At 42.9% G+C, this 24,120-nt stretch overlaps 1 protein-coding gene across 1 annotated transcript; it reads right to left on the reverse strand.

The window, feature by feature from the left end:
* Positions 1–22,055: 22,055 nt before the first annotated feature.
* LOC127103475 (uncharacterized) lies at positions 22,056–23,249 on the reverse strand. The gene has a single exon (XM_051040728.1). It carries the CDS (start codon positions 23,247–23,249, stop codon positions 22,056–22,058), a length of 1,194 nt encoding a protein of 397 aa, XP_050896685.1.
* Between the last annotated feature and the right edge of the window lie 871 nt (positions 23,250–24,120).

Consider the following 24,120-nt stretch of genomic DNA (forward strand, 5'->3'; position numbering starts at 1 on the left):
CTCTACCCACTTGGTGAAGTAATCAATAGCGACGAGGATGAAGCGATGTCCATTAGAAGCCGTAGGTTTAATTTCTCCAATCATATCGATGCCCCACATCGCAAAGGGCCAAGGTGCTGTCAACACGTTCAATGGAGCAGGAGGCACATGTACTTTGTCCGCATAGATCTGGCACTTGTGACAGGTTCTGGAGTGATGGTGGCAATCAGCTTCCATGGTAGACCAATAATACCCTGACCTCAGAATCTTCTTGGCCATTGTATGTCCATTAGAATGAGTCCCAAAAATACCGTCATGCATGTCTTCCATAATCTTTTCTGCTTCGTTTTTATCCACACAGCGAAGCAGAGTCAAGTCCTGATTACGTTTGTATAACACTCCATTACTCAGAAAGAATTTAGCGGAGAACTTCCTCAGGAATTTTCTGTCATTGATGGATGCCCCTTCAGGGTATTCCTGAGCTCCTAAATATCTTTTTACGTCGTGGAACCAAGGTTTCCCCTGTACCCTTTCAGTGTGAAGTTCATAACAGTGTGCTGGTTCATGTAATCGTTCGATGGTAATCCTGGGAGCTTCACCGTCCCATCTGACTCTGAACATAGATGACATGGTAGCTAATGCGTCTGCCAACTGATTCTCTTCTCGTGGAATATGTTCAAATGCTATTTCTTCAAAGTATGGGATTAATGTCATCACCTGCTCTCGATAAGGGATGAGATTTGGATGTTTAGTATCCCATTCCCCTTTGATCTGACTGATTACCAAGGCCGAATCTCCGTACACACTCAAAAACTTGATTCGCCAATCTATAGCAGCTTTGAGTCCAAAAATACACGCTTCATACTCAGCCATATTGTTGGTACAATGAAAACATAGTCTAGCAGTGGGAGGCGTATGGTAACCTCCAGGAGAAATGAGTACAACCCCAACACCATGGCCCAATGCATTAGAAGATCCATCAAAGACCATAGTCCATCGGGATCCCCATTCGGGTCCTTCATCTGGTTTAGGTTTTTCATTGTCAGCAACAACCATGACATCCTCATCTGGGAACTCAAAATTCATAGATTGGTAATCATCCACCGCTTGATGAGCCAAATGATCAGCCAGCACGCTTCCTTTGATTGCTTTCTGGGTAGTGTACTGGATATCGTACTCTGTTAAGATCATCTGCCATCTCGCTATTCTTCCGGAGAGGGCAGGCTTCTCGAACATGTATTTGATGGGATCCATCCTAGAAATCAATAAAGTGGTGTGATTCAACATATACTGTCTCAGTCGGCGAGCAGCCCAGGCCAAAGCACAGCAAGTTCTCTCGAGCAGTGAGTATCTTGTTTCACAGTCGGTAAACTTTTTGCTCAGGTAGTATATGGCATGCTCTTTTCGACCAGACTCGTCATGTTGCCCCAATACGCACCCCATTGAATTTTCTAACACGGTCAAATACATGATTAGAGGTCTTCCTTCAACTGGTGGTATCAGAATCGGAGGTTCCTGGAGGTAGTTCTTGATTTTGTCAAAAGCTTCTTGGCATTCGTCATTCCATATCATTTCTTGATTTTTCCTCAGCAATTTGAAGATGGGTTTGCAGGTAGCGGTCAAGTGGGAGATAAATCGAGCAATGTAGTTCAAGCGTCCCAAGAAACCTCTGACTTCTTTCTCCGTACAGGGAACTGGCATTTCTTGAATAGCCCTCACTTTAGCCGGGTCAACCTCAATTCCTTTACCACTGACAATAAAGCCTAAGAGTTTACCGGATCTCACTCCAAAAGTGCATTTGTTCGGATTCAATCTCAACTTGTACTTCTTCAGCCTCTCGAACAGTTTGTATAAATGATCGAGATGCTCTTCTTCAGTATGAGATCTAGCTATCATGTCATCCACATATACTTCTATCTCATGATGAATCATGTCATGGAACAAAACCACCATAACACGCTGGTATGTTGCCCCGGCGTTCTTTAGACCGAACGGCATTACTTTGTAACAGAAAGTGCCCCATTGCGTCACAAACGTAGTTTTTTCCATGTCCTCAGGTGCCATCTTAATCTGGTTATATCCCGAGAAACCATCCATGAAGGAGAATACTTTGTGTTGAGCGGTATTGTCTACCAGAACATCGATGTGTGGGAGTGGAAAGTCGTCTTTGGGACTTGCCTTATTCAGGTCTCTGTAATCTACGCACATTCGCACCTTACCATCCTTCTTTGGCACTGGCACCACATTAGCAACCCATTGAGGATAAGAAGTAACGGCTAGGAAACCGGCATTGAATTGTTTCATAACCTCGGCTTTGATTTTCTCAGACATTTCAGGACGCATGCGGCGAACCTTTTGCTTGACAGGACGGCAGTCTTCCTTCGTAGGCAGCCGATGCACTACTATATCAGTATCCAACCCGGGCATGTCTTCATAAGACCAGGCGAAAACCTCTACATAGTCGTGCAACATCTGAATCAATCTTTCTTTTACACTGTTTTCCAAATCTGCTCCTATTTTGACTTCTTTTCTGTCTACCTCAGTACCCAGATTTACAATTTCGAGGGACTCTTCATGCGGCTGTATAGTCCTTTCCTCTTGCAGTAGTAGTCTGGCAAGCTCTCCAGGGACTTCACAATCTTCCTCACTTCCATCTTCGGCTTGGTAGATTGGATTTTCAAAGTCATAATGAACAGTAGCGGAATTATTATCAATAGGATCCAGAGTGGAGACGGATCTGCAATTTGTTACGTGAGTGTGTGTAAGAAAGCATAGCTTGTTTGAAAGACGACAGGAAAAATAAAGAGCGCAATATTTGAATGCGAAAAAGTCCATTGATTTATTGAATATGAATATGCTTATGAAATGACAAAACCCTTAACAAATTAGCTATTGTGCCTCGGGCGCAGACACAATGCTTTAAGAAGTTTAATTGAAAAATTAAAGATTTGCAATACTAAACGGACAATAACAATTACTCCTGACTAAAGGAGATCGGGATAGTGTCTTCAGCCTTCCAATTATTGAGTCCGTCGCCAATTGTTGGGTAGATCCAGCTATCCAGGTCGCAATCACTGTCAGCATCTTCTACAACATTGATTTGATCTTTGACCATCTTTTTAGAGCTAAATCCCAGACCAGATTTATCAGACTTGTAGGGTATGCTGATCAGTTGACCCCAGCCAGTACAGCCACCATCTTCAACCACAGCTTGAGCGTCCTTCAGGGAAACCATGGCAGGAGGAGCTCGAATAACCTCGGGCACAAGGGGAGTTGGCTTAAGGACAGGACTAGGCGGAGGAACCACTTCAAATGACTGAGACGGAGTCTCGAAGAATTCACCATCCATCTCGACATATCTGAAGGTATGCACACTGCTGACAATGTATTCCTCTTCCCCACCCACAGTGACAATCTTTCCCTCTGTTGGATATCTCAGCTTTTGATGGAGAGACGAAGCTACAGCACCTGCCCCATGAATCCAAGGGCGTCCCAGCAAGCAGGAATAGGCGGGGCGAATGTTCATTACATGAAAGGTAGTATTGAAGACTTGAGGCCCTATCTTGATAGGGAGAACCACTTCGCCATAGACAACACTCTTCGCACCATCGTAAGCACGCACCACAATGTCACTAGGCTTCAATTCGATGCCTTTACAGTCGAGTTTATCGAGCACGGCTTTCGGTAGCACATTCAAAGAAGAGCCATTATCGATCAACACATGAGACAAGGTGATCCCCTTACACTCAATGGAGATGTGCAGAGCCTTGTTGTGGTTCTTTCCTGCTGGTGTCAGGTCAGCATTGGAAAAACCTAGGCCATCGTCAACAATCAGGTTAGCAACATAGTTTTCAAACTGATCGACGGAGGTCTCCTGAGGTACATGGGCCGTCTTCAGGAATTTTATCAAGGCATTGGCATGAGATTCAGAAGATAGCAACAAGGATAACATCGAGATTTTGGAAGGGGTATGCCCCAACTGTTCTACAACATCAAAATCACTCTTGCGAATGATTTTCAGCACTTCTTCCATTTCTTGTTTGGCAACATCTTCGGGAGTAACTTCGACCGGTGTCTCTGACTGAGAAGGATTGACTGGTTCCTTTCCTCGAGTTTCAAGGACAGGAGGTGAGATTTCTGGAGAGAAGATCCTTCCGCTTCGAGTAATTTTACTAGTCCCCACAATGTCATTAGGATTAGCAGAATCACTAACTTGCTTCACGCCATGGATGTAAACATCACCTCCATAGTTCCACGGAATGGCTTTGCTTGAGGAATACGGGATCGGGCCAGGTGCAGTAATGATCAGGGGAGCTACTCTGGGCTCAGCAATAATCTTCACAGGTGTTCTGGGAGCAGTAATCTTCACTGGAACCTTGGACCTTGCAATCACAGATACTACCTCAACAGGGTTTTCCGTCTTAGAAACCCTTTCCAAGAGAATTGTACGATCGTCCATCAGCCGTTGAATACCATTCTTCAATTTCAAACAGTCCTCGGGCCAGAGTATGCAGAAATTGCAATCTTCAGTACAACCTGGAAATAAACCAGCTTGCAATAAATTCCTCTTTATGATCGGGAGAGGAGATGTTAAGTCCGCTACAGTAGTGATGAGAGAATCGTCATCGAGAGCATTAACAGCCTTGTCATGATTAGGCATAGGAGCAGTGATGACATTAGGAATCTCCGGAGGCTCGAACTCAATTTCCCCAGCGTCGATCATGTCCTGAATCTTATTCTTCAACAGCCAACAATCGTTCGTATCATGCCCGGGGCTATCGGAGTGATATGCACACCTGGCATTGGGATTATAACGAGGCGAAGCAGTGTTGACATTTGCAGGAGGACCTCTGAGAGTGATTAAATTTACCTTCAGCATGCTTTGCAGGGCTTGTGCTAAAGTCATATTGAGCTTGGTAAACCGCCTTCTTGGTCTGTCTTGTCTTTGCTGGAAGTTTTGAGCTGGCGGGGCTGCGATCGTCACTGCTCCAACGGCATGGTCACCATTTTTCTTATTATGATTCTTTTGACCATACACAGCATTCGATTCATTCTTCCCATGGTAGGACTTTTTACCGCTTGTAGAAGTAGCTGCCTGTAACTTTCCACTTCGAATGCCGCTCTCCACCCGTTCACCTGTCAGTATAAGTTCAGTGAAACCTGATGAAGAACTCCCCAGTAGGTGGCTGTAGAATGGGCCAGTCAGGGTACCCATGAACAGGTCTACTAATTCTCGGTCAGTCATAGGGGGTTTGACCCTGCCGGCCAAATCTCTCCATTTCTGGGCATACTCTTTGAAACTTTCTTTAGATCCCATAGCCATATTCTGCAACTGTAGCCGAGTAGGTGCCAATTCAGAATTGTACTGGTACTGCTTATAGAAAGCCGTTGCTAAGTCAGTCCAGGTGCGGATGTCAGAGCTCTCGAGCTGATAATACCATTCCAACTGAGTGCCAGACAGGCTCTCTTGGAAGAAATGAATCCATAGTTTCTTATCAGTGGTATGCGGCTGGATCTTTCTCACATAAGCCCTTAGATGCATCTGAGGACAAGATGCACCATCGTACTTAGTGAAAGTGGGGATTTTGAATTTGCGAGGAATGGTCACATCGGAGACCAGACCCAAACTTTCGAAATCCAGACCAGGTGTCTTCTGACCCTCCATGGCTAGCATGCGTTCTTCCAGCAGTTTGTACTTATCATCTCTTGGAGAGTACTGTTCATTTTCATACTCTTCATCCTCATCCTCAGGGTTAGAGAAATCAGCATTCTCCTCCTCTGAATCATTTTCCGCCCCCTCTTCTGGACCATTCGGGATTCCAAATTTGATTCCCGTAGCCTGTCCTTTACGCCTTCTGCCCGGGTTAATGAAGCTCACAGCTTTCTTGTCCTTCTTCTTTTCGGCCAAAAGAGCCTTCAGTTCCTCCTGCCCCTTGGATAAGCTCAGCATCATCTCCTTGAATTGAGCATTCTGAGTCTGGAGATCTTTGACAGTCTGTTCGAGATCCATTTTTCTGTTTAAGAGGCAGACCGTGAGAATATGGTCCTTTGGAATACCTGTTATGCAATGTTATGTTATGCGATGCAATGCATGAAATGTTTTCAAGGACTTTTGGAATTTAACTTTGCGTAAATCACCAGCAAGGGAGAAATATTTATTGCTAAATTTTTTTGTTGATCAATGTTCATTACAAAAGGAATAATAATAAAATACAATGAAAGCTCAAGTCTCCCAGGGGCGACTTCTTTTTGGGCGAAGATATGCATTGAGTCTTCGTTCCTCATTAAGCTGACTGGTGAGCTCTAGTACTTTCTTCCTTTCTGCATTGAACTGAGCTTCGAAAGTATCTCTCTCCTCTCTCAACTGGGTCCAGGATCTTTTCAATTCCTCAGCATCAGTAGGCATGTCTGGATAAGGAATGATCTGGGAAGTACCTCCTTCGACCTCTGATTCAACAATCAATGGTCCGACTGCAAGATATGGCATGACAAGTTCGCGAGCTCTGGCGCGCACCCATCTGAGATAAGGTTCCAAAGGAATAGAATTTTTCTTCCCTAAATTGCTTCTTTTCACCATGCCCCAAGCTCGTACAAACTTTTGGCGGAGACCTTGAGGGTCATTGTCATAATCGAATGCTGTACCTTGAATAATCATTTCATGTGGACCATCCCTTCGAGCATATCCAAACTGACGTAGGGCTAAGGCAGGATTATAAGTAATACCTCCTCTTATCCCCATGAGTGGTACATTAGGGAATTCTCCACAACGATCGATGATGATACCATTTTCTCTAAGGTTAGAACACCACCGGATGTCTGAATGGGAGAGTGCCATTATCCTTTGAGACCACTTCAGATTTTGATCATTCTTGAAGACTGATTGAGGAAGGTGCGAAATAAACCACCTAGACAATAGAGGTATGCAGCACATGAGAGTCCCTTGCCTCTTCATAGTACGAGTGTGAAGGGAATGCAAAATATCTCCAAGCAAGGTAGGCACAGGGTTATGAGTGAGGAATATCTTAATAGCATTCACATCTATGAATTGGTCCGGATTAGGGAATAGCACCAAACCATAGATCAGCAATGCTAGAACATCTTCAAAAGCATGGACATTCATAACTTTTAGGAATTCTCGGGCCTTACTTATCAGAAATTTGGCCAGTAAACCTTTCATTCCACTCCTTGTTACCCAATTAGCTTCAATGTCGGACTTTGTCATGTGTAAAGCTGCGGCAACTTCTTCAGATTTTGGCATCTTTTCCAGACCACTGAAAGGTATTTGATCCAGGATAGGTATCCCAAGCAGCTGGGAGAATTCTTCTAATGTGGGTACCAACTGATAATCTGGGAAAGTGAAGCAATGATGTTTAGGATCGAAGAACTGGAATAGGACTCTCATCATATCTTCCTTGAAACCAGTGGTAACTAAGTTGAGAAGATGACCATGTTTCTTGTTGAATTGAGCATGATCGGGGAGTTCTGACACCAAATCCTTGAGTTGAGGAGAGATTGCTACAAGATTGATCCGGATAGTCTTCCTGGAAGCCATAACCTGTTCAACAGAGCAAAGCTAAATTCCTAAGTCCTTGAACTGGTTAGTATGATGATGTTATGATGTTATGATGTTATGATGTTATGCAAGCACAAGCATGTCACACAACAATTATTCCTAGGTTTTAAGGCTTGCATGAGTTCCATAGGTAAGTACCCTCCCCACTGAAGTTTGGTTGGTTCAACCTGTCCTAGAATAGTAACCGGGTTCTAGAAGGATCTCAGATCATCGACCTTTCTTTAGGTCCACTTCAGTGCAACACCAAGTGGTTGACCGAAGCTTCCCTAAAGTCCAATCTCAAAGAGTGTAGTATCGAGTATCAACCAACCTCAGTCGGAACCGAAGTCAGTTATCTCACTACTTTCTAATGGCTAGGATGAGTCAATTAGGGTTCTAAAGGTCTGGTTAATGCTTTGATGACACCACGCGGAAGCCAAATTTTTCCTCAAGTAACATGAGGAACATCAGGACAACCAAAGTGTCGCATTAACCGTAGCTATCATTTTAACCATTCCAGTATACGCCGGATAGTCGCGATGATCTATTGCTACTTACCTAAGGTACACTAGATCCGGGTGTAGGATCTTTCACTCAAAGCCCCCCTTAAAAGAAGGAAAACATAAATGATATTTTTTTTTTAAGATGGACCTCTCTTTTTAGTCCCCAGCAGAGTCGCCAGTTCTGTCATACGGTGAACTGGACTTTTTGTGTTTTTATCGCAATGTCGCGGTTAGCAAGAGTCGCCACCAACTTTTCTTTTATCCAATAAGGAAAGGTGGAAAAGAACAGGAAAGACCTTAATTTAGATTTTGGGTTCGGGAGGTACATTATACAAAGGGAAGGTGTTAGCACCCTTTGTATCCATGGTTATCCATGGGCTCTTAATTGCTCGATCACTTATATTATTTTTTGTCTAAAAAAAAGTGTTTGTGAATTGTTTAGAAAAATTGTTTTGAAAAGAGAATTTAACTTTGTAATGATTCTTGTATGAATGTATACAAAGTGATTATCTCGTTTAGTTTTGAAAATTGTTTAGAAAAATATAACTCGGTAATGATTCTAGTATGAATGTATACCAAGTGATGATTTTCTGAAGGTATTTTGAAAGGTGTGAGGTGTGAAAAAATGTTTTAGGTTGTGAGCCAGCAATTAAGAGTTATACCGACCCAAGGTCTTTATGAGTATTTCCTATCCTTATGAGGGTAAAACTGTCCTTATTATTGAGAAATAAGTAGTTTTATCCTTTGGATGTAAAAGGGTCATCGTAGGGTCATCGATAGGTCATCGAAGGCAACAGTTGTGAGGATACCTTAGCATTCGAAGGGACTATCATCATTTAACCGTAGGCTACACCGAAGGGTCATCGAGGGACAAAATCGTAATTTCGAAGGCAACGTCCGAGGGACTATGATGATTTAACCGAAGGGTCTTTGCTAAGGATATCCCCATATTCGCGGGACATGACCGTAATACCGAAACCGTGGGGTAATAAAGAGAGGTCCGATGTTATTTATTTAAAGTCCGGATTTTAACAATTAATTAAATAGCCGTAATCAGTTAGGTAATTAGGTCCACAGGAAATCAATGAAATCAATACATTAAAAATCAAGCTTGGTGATTCAAGATGAATCTCCATATTAAACTTAGGTCATCCAAAAACCATCTCCTCAGGAATGTCCACACCTAAAGCGGCATGCCTAGCCGGTTATTTCTTTGGAAGTATGCTAGCCTTTACATCATGCAACACACGGATTAGAGCATTGAGGCAAAATACAATTGGAAATTGCCCCATAAATAAATATAACAATCAGGAAGTTAAGCCAAATAATGCAGAATCATGATTAGATAAACATAAAATGGGCAACAAAGAGACAAAGCAGCCCCTGTCCCGTTCGCCTCTGCTTCGCCTAGCGAAGGCTCAGCGAATGCTCGCTGCAGGCTCGCCTAGCGATGAGCTAGCGAGCGGCCACAGGTTTGGAATTTGACAGCAGCATGACTTCAGAAAACCTGCACTCTTATGGCATTTGATCACAGGCATAGCATAGGCAATTATACAGGATGTTCATACTTAGATTCACATACGAAATCGAATTACATATCAAAGCTTTAATCAGAATGCATCATGTATGTAAAGAATATCAATTGTGAACGTAAAACAACGATGATACGCAAACCTGTGTGCGATTGCGATATTGAAAGGGACTGGTTGCTTGGAAGCCGGATTGATTTGGGCGGCGGTAGCTTCGGAGCGGAGAAGCGGCCTTCAGGCTTTCTGCACTCGGAACTTTCTAAAATAGCCTCCAGGGTTTCTGTGCCAGGGTTTTCGTCCCTCTTCCTCCGTTTTCCGTCCGTCTGTCTGTCTGTGTGTGTGTCTCTGTGTGTCAATTTTCGTGGCAGAGGAGCTGGTATTTATAGTAGTAGTGGTGGTGACCTAATGGGCTTAAAATGAGGTCCAAAAATTCAAATTCTCGCAAGCTTCGCTAGGCGAGGGAATTGCACGCCTAGCGAGCAAGCTAGGTTTGGGCTTTTTCTGGACCTGATGCTTCGCTGGGCGAGTGGCATGCTGAGATATTCGCTAGGCGAAGGGAATGCTTGCCTAGCGAGCAAGTTATTTTGGGCCGCTTGTGGATTAGGCCTGTTGTGAGCTGGGCTTTTGTCCATTTGATATCAGTGCCTTGCAGATCAAGTCAGAGGGTCTTGGAAAATGCTTTGTAATACCAACGGGCAAATTTTGGGGTATGACACTAACCAACTCGCGGAACAACAAACCGGTCCATCCTTTTCGGCAAATACGCAAACAAATCCTAAGGAGCATTGTAAGGCGATCATGACGAGAAGTGGGAAGGAGTTGATGAGTGAGAATAACAAAAGAGTTGAGAGTGAACAAAGAGAGAAAAAGAAAGAAAATGAGGAGGAAATAGTGGAGGAAAATATTGATGGTGAAGTGGGGGAGTGGAGTGAGGAGGAAGAAGTTGAAAATAACGAAAAGAATGGTGAAGTTGAAAAGAAAAAAAGTGTGGAGATTGAGAAAAATACGAGTGATGAAGTAAAGGGGGAGGAAGTGAAAAAGCCTAGATGGAGGAGTTCTAGAGTTGCAAAGGGAAAGGAGGTAGTGAGCACTACTCCAATCCAAAACCTCCCTTATCCTCATGCCCCGTCCAAAAGGGAGAATGAACGGCATTACGCCCGGTTCATGGATATTTTTAAACAATTACAAATAAACATTCCGTTTGCCGAAGCCTTGGAGCAAATGCCCAAGTATGCCAAGTTCATGAAGGACATACTTACAAAAAAGAGGAGGTATACGGAACCGGAGACCATCGTCCTTGATGCGAGCTGTAGTGCCATTATTCAAAGGACGCTTCCAAAAAAAGAGGTTGATCCGGGAAGAGTTACTTTGCCAGTTAAAATTGGAGATATCTATGTCGGGAAGGGACTAATTGACTTGGGGTCAAGCATTAATCTTATACCTTTGTCAATTATAAAGAGGCTTGGCAACATTGAAATTAAGTCCATCCGAATGACGTTGCAATTGGCAGATAAATCGACAACCCATCCGCATGGCGTAGCCCAAGATGTTTTGGTTAAAGTCGACAAATTCTTTTTCCCGGTCGATTTTATTGTTATTGATATGGAGGAAGATGATGATGCTCCGCTCATCTTGGGCCGACCATTCATGAAGACCGCGCGAATGATGATAGACGTTGATGACGGTTTAATGAAGGTGAGAGTCCAAAATGAGGAAGTAACATTCGATCTATTCGAAGCAATGAAGCATTCAAAAGATAGAAATGATAGCTTTCGCATCGATGTGATCGAAGACGCTATTTTGGAAGTTTCTAAGCATATTCATGAGATATCTCCTATGGAGTTAGCTCTTGACGACTCATTGGAGGTTTTCACCGTTGAAGAAGAGCTAGCTCTTGAGGAATGCTTAAAGGAACTTGATAGTTTAGACGAACTACAACCGTGGGAAGTAGAGGAAGAAGACTTGAAGAAGGAGGTTACTGACGAAAAAGCGCCTATTGAATTGAAAATACTACCTTCTACTTTGAAGTATGTATTCCTAGATGAGACCGAGGCAAAGCCGGTCATCATAAGCAACCTTTTGACAAATGAAGAAGAAGCCTGTCTGATCACTGTGCTAAAAACAAATCAAGAAGCCATGGGTTGGACTCTTTCCGATCTAAAAGGAATTAGTCCCTCCTATTGCATGCACAAGATTTTGATGGAAGAGGATTTTAAGCCGATAGCTCAACCACAACGCCGCTTAAATCCTACCATGAAGGAGGTTGTTCGAAAGGAAGTTGTAAAGCTATTGGATGCGGGGATGATTTACCCGATCTCGGATAGTCCATGGGTGAGTCCTGTGCACGTGGTTCCGAAGAAGGGTGGAATTACCGTAATCCGAAATGACAAGGATGAATTGATCCCTACTAAAGTTGCAACGGGGTGGCGAATGTGTATTGATTATCGGCGGTTGAATACCGCAACTCGAAAGGATCATTTTCCACTCCCGTTCATGGATCAAATGCTCGAAAGACTCTCGGGCCAACAATACTATTGTTTCTTGGACGGCTATTCCGGGTATAACCAAATTGCGGTTGACCCGGCCGATCATGAGAAGACGGCTTTCACGTGTCCGTTTGGAGTGTTCGCATACCGAAAAATGCCCTTTGGGCTGTGCAATGCACCGGCGACTTTCCAACGATGTGTGCAAGCCATTTTTGCCGATCTGATAGAGAAAACAATGGAAGTCTTCATGGATGACTTCTCGGTATTTGGTGGGTCTTTTAGTCTATGCTTGGCAAACTTGAAAACGGTGTTGGAAAGATGTGTAAAGACCAATCTGGTGCTTAATTGGGAGAAGTGTCACTTCATGGTGACCGAGGGGATCGTGCTTGGCCACAAAGTCTCTTCAAGGGGGCTTGAAGTGGATCGAGCTAAGGTTGAAGTGATAGAAAAGTTACCTCCTCCGGTGAATGTGAAGGGCATCCGAAGCTTTTTAGGGCACGCCGGGTTCTATCGGCGCTTTATCAAGGACTTCTCAAAGGTGGCTAAGCCTTTGAGCAATTTGCTAGCTAAGGACCAGGTATTTCTCTTAACCGATGAATGTTTGCAAGCTTTCGAAACTTTGAAAGAAAAATTGGTGACCGCTCCAATTATAGTCGCTCCAAATTGGAATTCAAATTTTGAGCTAATGTGTGATGCAAGCGACTATGCAATTGGAGCGGTACTTGGCCAAAGAAAAGATAAAAATTTTCATGCGATACATTATGCAAGTAAGGTTCTTAACGAGGCCCAAATAAACTATGCCACCACGGAGAAAGAACTACTTGCAATAGTGTACGCGCTTGAAAAGTTTAGGTCTTATCTTATAGGGTCTAAAGTCGTAGTGTATACCGACCACGCGGCGATTAAATATCTGCTCACCAAACCGGATTCGAAGCAAAGGCTCATCCGTTGGATCCTCTTGTTACAAGAATTTGATGTGGAAATCAAAGACAAGAAGGGATCGGAAAATTTGGTGGCGGATCATTTATCCCGCTTAGTGAATGTGGAGGTTACAGCGTCGGAGAAGGAAATCCGGGAAGAATTTCCTGATGAAAAACTGTTTAAAGTTCAAGTTAGGTCGTGGTTTGCAGACTTTGCGAACCACAAGGCTAGTGGTTTTGTGCCTCCCGACCTAACTTCGAACCAAAAAAGGAAGTTTCTTTCGGATGCCAAGTATTATGTTTGGAATGACCCGTACTTGTTTAAGTTGGGTAGTGATAACCTATTAAGGAGATGCGTTACTGGCGATGAAGCGCAGAGCATCCTTTGGCATTGTCACAACTCGCCTTACGGCGGACACTATAATGGGGTGAGAACGGCCACTAAAATCCTTCAATCGGGATTTTATTGGCCCACTATTTTCAAAGATGCACATACCCATGCGCAAAGTTGTGATAGTTGCCAGAGAAGCGGAGGGATTGGTAAGAGAGACGAGATGCCTCTCCAAAACATCCAAGAAGTGGAAGTATTTGATTGTTGAGGCATCGATTTTGTAGGACCATTCCCACCCTCTTATGGGAACGAGTATATGCTTGTCGCAGTTGATTACGTTTCTAAGTGGGTTGAGGCGATTGCCTCACCTCGGGCGGACGCGAAAACGGTGATAATTTTTTTGAAGAAAAACATATTTTCCCGTTTCGGAACCTCCCGAGTGTTGATAAGTGACGGAGGGTCACACTTTTGTAATGCACCGTTGGAAAGCATTTTAAAACATTACGGTGTATCACATAGGGTGACAACTCCGTATCACCCACAGGCTAATGGGCAAGCCGAGGTCTCTAATCGAGAGATTAAGAGAATTCTCGAAAAAACTGTGTCAAATTCGAAAAAAGAGTGGTCCCAAAAATTGGATGAAGCGTTATGGGCATACCGTACCGCCTTTAAAGCTCCAATTGGCCTAACTCCCTTTCAATTGGTGTTTGGTAAAACTTGCCATTTGCCGGTTGAATTGGAGCACAAAGCCTTGTGGGCCCTGAAATTTTTAAATTTTGAAAATGATTTGGCCGGTGAGAAAAGGAAGGTGCAACTGCTTGAGTTGGAAGAGATGCGCAATGCCGCATATCACTCAAGTTGGTTGTACAAAGACAAGGTTAAAAAGTACCATGACAAGAAGCTCCGAAAGAAAGAATTTGTGCCGGGACAGTTGGTCCTCTTGTTCAATTCCAGGTTGAAGTTATTCCCTGGAAAGTTGAAATCAAAATGGTCCGGGCCATTTCGGGTCAAAGACGTTAAGGAGTACGGAGCTATTGTCATTGAGGACCTAGAAAAGAAGGATAGTTGGACCGTGAATGGCCAACGTTTGAAAGTTTATCTCGGCGGTCATGTGGATCGCGAGAGCTGTGCAATTCCTTTGGATGCTCCTCTGTGAGCATCGCACCGTCGAGCTTAGCCGACGTTAAACAAGCGCTTGTTGGGAGGCACCCCAACATTGTAAGTATTTACTGTTTTTCTGTTGTGTTGTAGTGGGTTTCCAAGTGTTAGAACCATGCTGAAAGTACCTGTAATGCTGCCTTTGAAAAGGCAATTGCTGTCATGCTCGCTTGATGCTCGCTAGGCGAGGCAGTAGCGAGCTGATTCGCTAAGCTGCTCGCTAGGCGAAGCAGTAGCGAGCGCTGCGTGACAACACTTATTTAAAATCTCAGCAGACCACTCATTTTGGCCCAAACACAAATTTTCTGTTTTTGCAACTCTGCTGAGGCAATTTAATCGAGCACTCACCACACTCTCTCATTTTCATCTCTCTCACGAACACTCAAACCCTAATTGGAAGATTGCAAACCTTACTCCACTTCACATTTCAATCAATCCGTTTAACTAAGGTTTGCCCTAATACAATTTCTGTATGTTTGAGCTCTGTTTATTTCTGATTTGAATGTCATTTAGGATGAAGTTGTTGGTATGGGAAACTTTAGGTTTGCATGTGGGATTTTAGGTTTTGCAATTGGGAATTTTAGGTTTGCATGTGAATCTGTAATTATCAATAGCATAGAACGTTTCTTTAATTGATATATCATTAGGTTCTGAAATTGAAACCATTAGCATGTGGGTTTTGGGAAGATTTCTCTGAAAATACTGCAGAACCCAAAAACCCGTAAGGTTCGCTAACAACTCGCTAGGCGAACCAGAGGCGAGCATTCGCTGCCACTTCGCTAGGCGAAGCAGCAGCGAGCATGACAGTTCTTTGAATTCTGGTTTTGCTGTCTAATCTGTTTTGTGTTGTGTTGGTTTCCTCTTTATGTTTTGCAGATGGAATCTAGATTCGGCGCTTCAAAGAAGAGAAAGGGAGGGAGCACTTCCCGTTCCGTAACGATCCAATTTGATACCGACAAATTTGTCGGGCCGAAGCAAGCGGCAAGATACATTGCTTTGGAGAAGCGGAAAATTCTACCGGAGAAGAGATTCATCATCAACCCTCAAGGCACAAACAGAGCATTCGCCGGGTTGATTGACACAAAGAAGTGGGATCGGTTAATTTCCCCACTCGAGCACTATGATATCGCAACGGTACGTGAGTTCTATGCGAACGCACTACCGGATGATGACGAGCCGTTTACTTGGACATCTCGAGTGGCCGGCCGTCCCGTTGCATTTGATCGGGATGCCATTAACCGAGTCCTAGGTGAACCGCTCCAGCTGGGAGCTGAGGAGAGAGACACCTACCATACGGACTTACGGATTCACCGGGATATTGAAGCTATTTCTGCTGCCCTGCTGTTGAGAGGGAAATCAGTTGAGCTGAACCCATCTGGGGTTCCCGTGAGATATCACAGGGAGGACATGACTCCCTTGGCTCAACTGATCCTTCTGTTGGTTCTGACAAACATCCAACCCAAATCTCATACGTCTACAGTGCCGATCCCAGTGGCACACTTGGTACACTGTATCCTCACCAACGTCCAGATCGATGTGGCGAAGATCATTGCTTATGAGCTTAAGTCCGTGATTGAAAGCGGGCTAAAGTCGGGGGCTCGTGTGAATTGTCCCCTGGCTTTTCCCTGCCTAATCATGAGTTTGTGCATACAGGCGAGGGTGAGACTACCCTCAAGGGGTCAGGTAAGGATCCCGTCGCCCATTGATGACAGGTATGTGGGCAAGTATTGCAGGGCGAAGAATGTTAGAGGCAGTGCAGCTGCAGAGAGTACCCGGGCTTTTGATGGTCCTGGTACTTCTACTCCTGGACCAGATCCTTACCTGCAAGCTGTCTGTGATTACAACTGGGACTGGATGGCGGCTACGCAGCGTACCATGATAGATATGCACGATTCTATGCAGCGGTTACAGCTGCAGGGAAGTGACCCCACCGGTGCTCATTCATTGATGACGCGTGAGCAGTTTCTGCTTAACGCTAACTAACCTGTGGACAAGCCTGTGTATGGTGAGGGGGCGGGTGCAGGAGCGTCTTCTGGTGCTGCAGATGATGATGATGATGATGATGAGGCTACCGGTTCTGAAGCCGGTAGTGAGGAAGGTTCTGAGCCCTTGGAGGGTTAAGTTATTGTATTTTTCATTTTTTATGTTTATTTCTATTGTATTTTCGGATTGCTGTATTTTGATTTTGGCTTTGTACTTTTGGGGTGTTTTGTCCCCCATGAACAATTTTACATTTTGAAGTTATTATTATTTATGTTTTTAATTTTGTTTGTTTTAATAAATTTTTGGTTGATTGAGTGGCAAACCTTCTAGATTGGTTGCTCCTCAAAGAAGTATCCAATGAAGGTGCATCCGAGCTTGGATGGCAATGATAAGAATAAACAAGTGAATAAGGCTAAGGTACATGGTTACCTCCGGCTAGAATTTTAGAATGCACTAAGAACTTTACTCTTTTTCGTAATTGAGTATTATCTTTTTGCAACATAATTGAATGAATGTTTCATCTAGGACTTAAAACCACAAATTGTGAGGAAACCTCTATTGTACACTTAAATGCTGGATTCTAATAAGTTTTGTTGATTCATTTGATTCATGCTTTGTCTTTTATTATTGTGAATATGTGGAAGCAATTAGAAATGATCAAGGCACTTGTTTTCTATCGAGCACAACCAGTTCCAAATACGACTTACCTGTGAGCAGAGAGAGTATTCGTTAACCCCTTTGAGCTTAAACAGTTGAATCTCAGCTTGAAATAAAGCGAGATTTCAAAAATCTTTTTTTTTACAACCCGGAAAATCTTGATTATTGTTCTTTTGCCGTAAAAATTTAAGAGCATTCACTTAGGGTGAGTAAGAAATTAGTTGGGGAGAACGAAAATGAGAATCAGTAAGTACCACAACTCTTGAAAAACCGAGCAAGCATAAAAAAATATACATATAGAAAATATAGAAAAGAAACATCTGTTTTGTAAATATGATGTGAAAGAAAAGAACAAAAATAGAAAGAATGAAAATGAATGCTTGCTTGGAAGAAAAATAGTGAAAAATAAAAATTGAGTTGTGAAATAAGAGTTGTGAAGGTTTCAAATGAGAAACAAATGGAACGAAGTCGAGATGTGTGAATAATGTACAGTGAATGTCTCTTTTGCATCGGCAATTTCGTTTTCAATGGCCTTAGAAATGACCCTTGTTTGTTAACCTGACCAAGCTTCAACCGAAAAACCCTTAGTGATCTTCGTGCTTCCACATTACCATTTATAATTGTTAGACATTGTATGAATCGAATTGATTTCTTCATTATTTGTTGGAGAGTGAGATTATTCCCGCGGTTGCAAACGCGTAAATTCTTCATTCCTTATTCGAAGAGGAGAGATAGGGTGATTCATTCAGAATAATATTGTTGTAGATAGATAAATATTTCGCATTGCTATTAAGTTTTAGTTCTTGTGTATTATTTTATTCGAACCGTTGGAAACTTGTATATGCTGATTCGCTTGTGTTTGAGCCGTTTTATCCAATTTCGGAGAAACCATTTTCTTAAAGCAAATCCTCTTGTCCTTCAAGAGGCATACTTTGCTTGAGGACAAGCAAGAATCTAGTTGGGGAGAGTTGTTAGATACCCAAAAGTGCTTATTTGAGCTATCAAATATGGGTATCTTTCACTCCATTTCCTTGCTAAAATGTCGAAACCACCTTTGTTTCAGATGAAATGCAATGCAATGATAATCTATCTTGGTACCTTTGATTTATGTGTTATTGTGCAGGAAGTAGGCATGAAATAATAGAAAATGAAGACACAAGAAATGTGGCAAAGGGATCAAATGAAACAAGCATTCATCAGCTGCCTCGCTAGGCGAGGGCTGTGGCGAAGGACTCGCTAGGCGAGCGTCCAGCGAGAAGCTCCAGTATTTAACAGAGGCAAACATCACCACACTCGCTAGGCGAGCTTCCAGCGAGGAGTGTGGCAAACGCGTCCAGACTTGGTGAAAAGCGCAGCCAGCACTCACTCGCTAGGCGAGCCATTAGCGAGCTCCCAACGAGCATTCCAGTAGCAAAACCTCTCAACCTCGCTGGGGCGAAGGTTGAAGCGTGTCCTTCGCTAGGCGAAGGTTTTGTTCGCTAGGCGAACATGACAGTCTGGGAAAGGCTGTTTCTCTGGGCGCAGGTGCCTCAGGTGCCTCAATTAGGGGCTCGCTAGGCGAGCCATTCTGCTCACCTAGCGAGCATGACAGCCCAGTAGCTGCTCTATAAGTAGCAAGTGCCACTTTTTGGAGCCATACATTATTTTTCCCTACTTTTGTACTTTTTCTAGATATTTTACAGGATTGTTCCAAGAATCTTTTGTGACCTAGATTTCATTTCTCTTCATCTCTTAACCATCTTTTACAAAAAGAAGGTGGATTCCCATCCAATCTTGATTATTCGACTTGGATGTTGATCAACCTTCTTCCGAAACTTGCCGACCAAGCTACCATGAAAATGAGTAGCTAAGTCCTCCATTTGTCAAGGTTAGATGTAGATGATCATTAGCTTTGTGTGTAAATGTAAGGATCTTCATTTGTAAACTCTTTAATGGTGAATATATGATGAAAACTTTGTTCTTATTCAAAACTCTTTGTGTTGGTTTATGATCGAGAGATGTTTACCAACTCTTAACCTAGGTTTTCATCCAAACTTGTTTGTTAGCTAGAGATAGTAATGAATGATTTTGTTCACCATAAGGTTGAACCAAAAAGTTGTCATTTTGATAGATTGTGTTAGAGATAAACAATGGATCAAAATGGGAAAACTCACAATGTGTGTTAGAGATAAACACATTGGGAGGACTTTGTGAAATAATTTATCATCTAAAGGAGTTTATAAGTTTGTTGATCGAACATATACATGCAAAGTGATCGTTGAACCCTAACTTTGGCAATATTTCTCAATATTCAAACCAAAACTTTTACCGCATTTAATTACATTTTTATGCAAGATACCGTGACACACCAAAACCCTATTGTTAACTTAAGCTAAGAATTAATACAACCATCGAAAGGCGGTGATATCTTACAATCCCTGTGGATACGATAACAAAAACCCGACACTTAAGATTACATTCAACACCCATCTCCAAGATCAATTTCTTCAAGAGGATCTTGCGCTAACATCTTTGCACTCGACGTCATTAGATCTTTTTCGAATCCCAGAGGCTCTTCGTCATAGATGGCATCTAACCTCTGTTCTGTTAGTTCCACAGGTACCTGTTCGTCAGGGGGTTTTGGTTAACGTACTCCCAAGGTCATGTATTATAGATTTCACCATATGTGGCTGCGTCAGCCATGTTAGTTATCTCGGCTTCGAGAGCCGTTTTTCTTTTGTTCTCAGCCATGTAGGCCGGAATCTTTTCGAAAAAAGAAGACTCAGGCATAATACAGGTCTTCATCCCAGCCTGTTGGCCGTATTTCAGATGATTCTCCTTCTTCTGGGTCCCCCATAATTTCCCTATCCCACTGAAAGCCATTGGGATGGAGAGTCAAGAAATACAGAGCATTTTTATTTGGGGCGTAGCCGTCTTCAGCTGGGTGGCATGGTCCTATATGAGCCGAGTTCCTGTCGAAGTTCTTCTTATCTACATGGTTTACTTCTGCCATGAAGTAACTTTGGTCAGCTTCAACATTTTCTACTACACCATTTTCTCTCCAGATGGATATCCTCTGATGCATGGTCGAAGGAACTGCCCGTATTCCATGTATCCATTCCCTTCCTAGCAGCAAGTTGTAATTCACCTTCGTAGGTATCACCATGAACATTATTGGTCTTGTGATTGATCCAACAGTCAGACCTACTTGTATGACACCCAGAGTCTGTCCTATCTTACCCTCATAGTTTGAAAATACCATATTGTGAGGTTTAACATCAATGTCGAACATACCTATCTTTTTCAACATGAATTGAGGCATCAGATTGACTGCTGCTCCTCCGTCCACCAGAACTTTATTCATCCCCACATGTCCAACTTTAGCTCTAATATATAGGGGCATGAGATGGTTCTGCATCCCTTGGTGAGGCCTTTCAAAAAGAGCGTTCTGCTCTTCGACAGCGTCGTTGTTGAGAACATAGTAACACACAGGTTTATGCTTTGCCATCTCCACAACATCCGCTTCCTTATTATCTTCAATCTCTGTCTCTTGATTATATTCGTATGACAGAACTGAGACCACATTGCAATTCATATTAACAGATGATACCCCGTCGGACTCAAAGTCGTCAGTGAGCATTTCTTCCTCTCTTACTTGTTCCTCATGAACTTTCTGATTTTTGTTTTCATCTGGAAACAACTTCCTTCCTACAGGTGGTTTGGTCGAACTTGTGACATTTGGGGGAACCTTGACGCTGTTGGATTCTCCAATCTCCCTTGAAGTCATCTCTCTTTCAACCTTCCTCAACCTCTGATGTCTTCTCCACTGAGACCTTGACATGGGATTCTTTCCTTTGTAGTTCACCAGTCTGATAGCCTCTCTCTTAGATGCCTGGAACTGTTTTCTATAAGCCCAAGAGGTTCTTCCTCCATCCTCAAAAGTTCTCCACTTTCCCTTGTTCGACCCTGCCTGAATCCATTTGTCCTCAGGGACTTCTGCTGGAAGTTTAAACATAACTCTTTTCGCCCTTGGGTGAGGGCTGTCTGGCCTCATAGGCACTCCCCTCTTGTCGAAGATGTACATATTCGGGTTACCTCCATGTCCGTCCCAACCTTGGTTAGATGGGATTCTCTCGAATGCTTCAGCTAATTCTCTATTGTACATTGCCCCACATCTGGGACACATCAAGCATTCTGTTTCGTACTTGTAGCAACGCACAATAAAACCAAGAAGGCTTTCTCCAGGCTTGGGATACACCTTATGTAATTGGCTTTCCTTCCTCCAGTTTTTCTCAGTCTTTGTTCGTTGCCATCTTTCATAGTCCTCAGCCACCCTTCGACATATCCTGATGCTACACCTTGGGCACAACAACATGTCATAATTTCTTTTGTGACATCTCCAAAGGTATTCACGTAGGCTTTCATTGGCTTTGGGATAGCCAAACTGCATCCCCTCTTGCTCCATCTTCAGACTGTTGGATAAATAAATCCAGTGTCACCCTTAGGGATTCGAATGGGCTTAACATCCCAACCCATGGCGCTTAGAGGGAGCTTACAAACGTCACTTTAGGTGCAGCCCCTGAGGGCTCATACTATAAGGAAATAAAGTTGCACCCTCACTAACAGCAATTACTTTTAGCGCAGTGGTAAGCGCTTGATCCTACACAGACATCTCTCCACTTCCTCCATTTCTGGGGGGGGGGTGGTTCAGATCCACCATGTTGACACCTAGATTGGCGCCATCAGTGATTGGAATTTCCTCAAATTTATTCCTTAGGCCCTCAGTAGCCTCAGTTGCTTTCCCATTAAGACCTTTAGTGGCCCTTGGTTTGACATTAGCAACCTGTTCACCTTTGACAGAAATTCCAAAGGGAACATCGTTATTTAGGCCATTAGTAGACTGCTTTCCATCTAGTGCATAACCATCAGTTCCTGTTTCCTTCACAGTCTCCACTTCCCCTATGTCAATCATGTTGATTTAGACAGGTTCAACATAATTTGTGTCAGCAATGTTGAGGGGATCAACATCAACCTTCATCTGGTTTTTTCCCTTGTCAGCGAACTTGAGGCGGCCATCCTTAATTGCATTCTGAATAAGATCCCTGAAAAGAAAGCATTGTGAGGTTTTATGGCCTAAAAAATTGTGATATTTATAGAAGCCTCTTTTCTTCCATTGTTCTAACAGAGGAATTTTGGTATTAAGAGGCATTATCATTTGGCCATCTCTTACTAATAAATCGAAGATTTCGTCACATTTGGTAACATCAAATGTGTAATTCTTTTTAGGAAATCTATCATTCTTTTCAGTTTCGACAGGGTTCCTGCCATTCGAAGGTGTAAGTAATTTACAAGCATAAGGTGGCGCTTCTTTTAATTCAGCCAAATCTACTTTGAATTCCTCGGGACCATAAGGGTCATTAGAGATTTCAGCCTCCTCATCTTCGAATTCGACAAAAGCAACCCTTTCTTTCTTATAATTTTTATTCGCTCTGGCCTTTTCAGCTTTTAAACGTTCGACTTGTCGAACCCTGTCTGCTAATTGGGCCATATCTCTTAGATACTGGGTATCTAACTTTTTCCTAATGGAATAGTCTAAACCTCCAACGGCCATTTCGACCAATTCATGTTCAGGCACTATTGTGAAGCATCTAGATTTCAACAAACGGAACCTATTCAGATAATCATCTATAGGTTCAGTGAATTTTCTTTTGATACTGGCTAATTCCTTAAGACTTATCTTAGTTTGGCCCATGTAGAATAGTTCATGAAACAATCTTTCCAAATGGGGCCAAGTATATATGGAATTTGGTGGCAAAGTTATAAACCACGTGAAGGCATTCTTCGTTAAAGAACTGGGAAAATATTTCATTCTTAGGTTCTCACTGTTCGCCAAATCCCCTGCCTCAGTCATGTATCTGGCTATGTGTTCTATAGTGGATTCACTAGTGTCCCCTGAGAATTTGGTGAACTTAGGGATTTTACAACCCCTTGGTAATTCAGTTTGTAGGACATATTCTGATAAAGGAGAGGAATAATTTGGCCGTCGAAGTCCTGTATTCAGACCATTCTGGGCCATGATTCTCTCTATCATAGTAGTTAAGTCATTTTCCATCATGTTTTCTCGCATAACCCTATGAATTACTTCGTCTGCATCCTGGTCTCTATTAACCATTATTACTCTCCTAGGTTGTTCCTCAGGGACTTCTCGTCGAACTGGCTATTGTTCTAATCTTGCCCCATGACCCTTTCGTCAGGCGCTTATCTAGGTGGTCGAACCTAATTTATAGTTGGTTCTTCTTCCTGGATTATAACCTGGTTTGGTCTGAGTCGAACAGAGGGTTGTGGGGCGCCTAGGAAATCTGATATGCATCCCATCTGTGCTGACAGTTATTGGTATGTTTGAGCATTATCATTGTTAGTCCTATTTACATTCTGTATTAGGGGAGAAAAAATGGTATTCATTTCTCTGGCCAGGACTCCCACCATATCATGGTTATTGGCATCCATTTTTTTTCTAAAGGCTGCCTGGTTATTCGTTGTAAGGGTAGGTAATAGGGTGGAGACTCCTTGTGATTGGGTATTTCGACCTACATGGTTTATGCCAGAACCAGAATTTTGAATTGGCGAAATAACCATATTATGGGGTTGAGTATATATGGAAGAATTATTTTGAAGTCCTGCCATGGCAATAGATGGCATTCCATATGGGTATTCTCTCAAAGGCCTAAAATTCTCAAATCCTGGTGGCCTAGGGGTTGAATTTGCAAAAATGTCTGCTACGCTTGACATAATAGGCATTGTTGTCGAATTATGTAAGGCCATGGATCCAGATGTTGGCATGGCCTGTGCACTAGGGATCTCAGTGGATGCATCAATCGAATTTGCTCTGATTGTGCCTGTTCCCTGGGGAGGAAATTGTTCCCATTGACTGGTTGTATTAACCATCTTTTTTGTGTTTTTTCTTTTGGTTATAGGTTGCGAATTGTTGGCTATCTTACCACTTCTAAGGTTCATACAACACTATGATTTTTTAACCCATCAGA

This window comes from Lathyrus oleraceus, chromosome 7 (genome assembly GCF_024323335.1).
Source record: "Lathyrus oleraceus cultivar Zhongwan6 chromosome 7, CAAS_Psat_ZW6_1.0, whole genome shotgun sequence".
Taxonomy (NCBI): domain Eukaryota; kingdom Viridiplantae; phylum Streptophyta; class Magnoliopsida; order Fabales; family Fabaceae; genus Lathyrus; species Lathyrus oleraceus.

What these genes read in the sequence shown, in the direction of transcription:
- LOC127103475 (XM_051040728.1), bottom strand. Translation starts at nt 23,249, where the DNA reads ATGGTTAATAGAGACCAGGATGCAGACGAAGTAATTCATAGGGTTATG.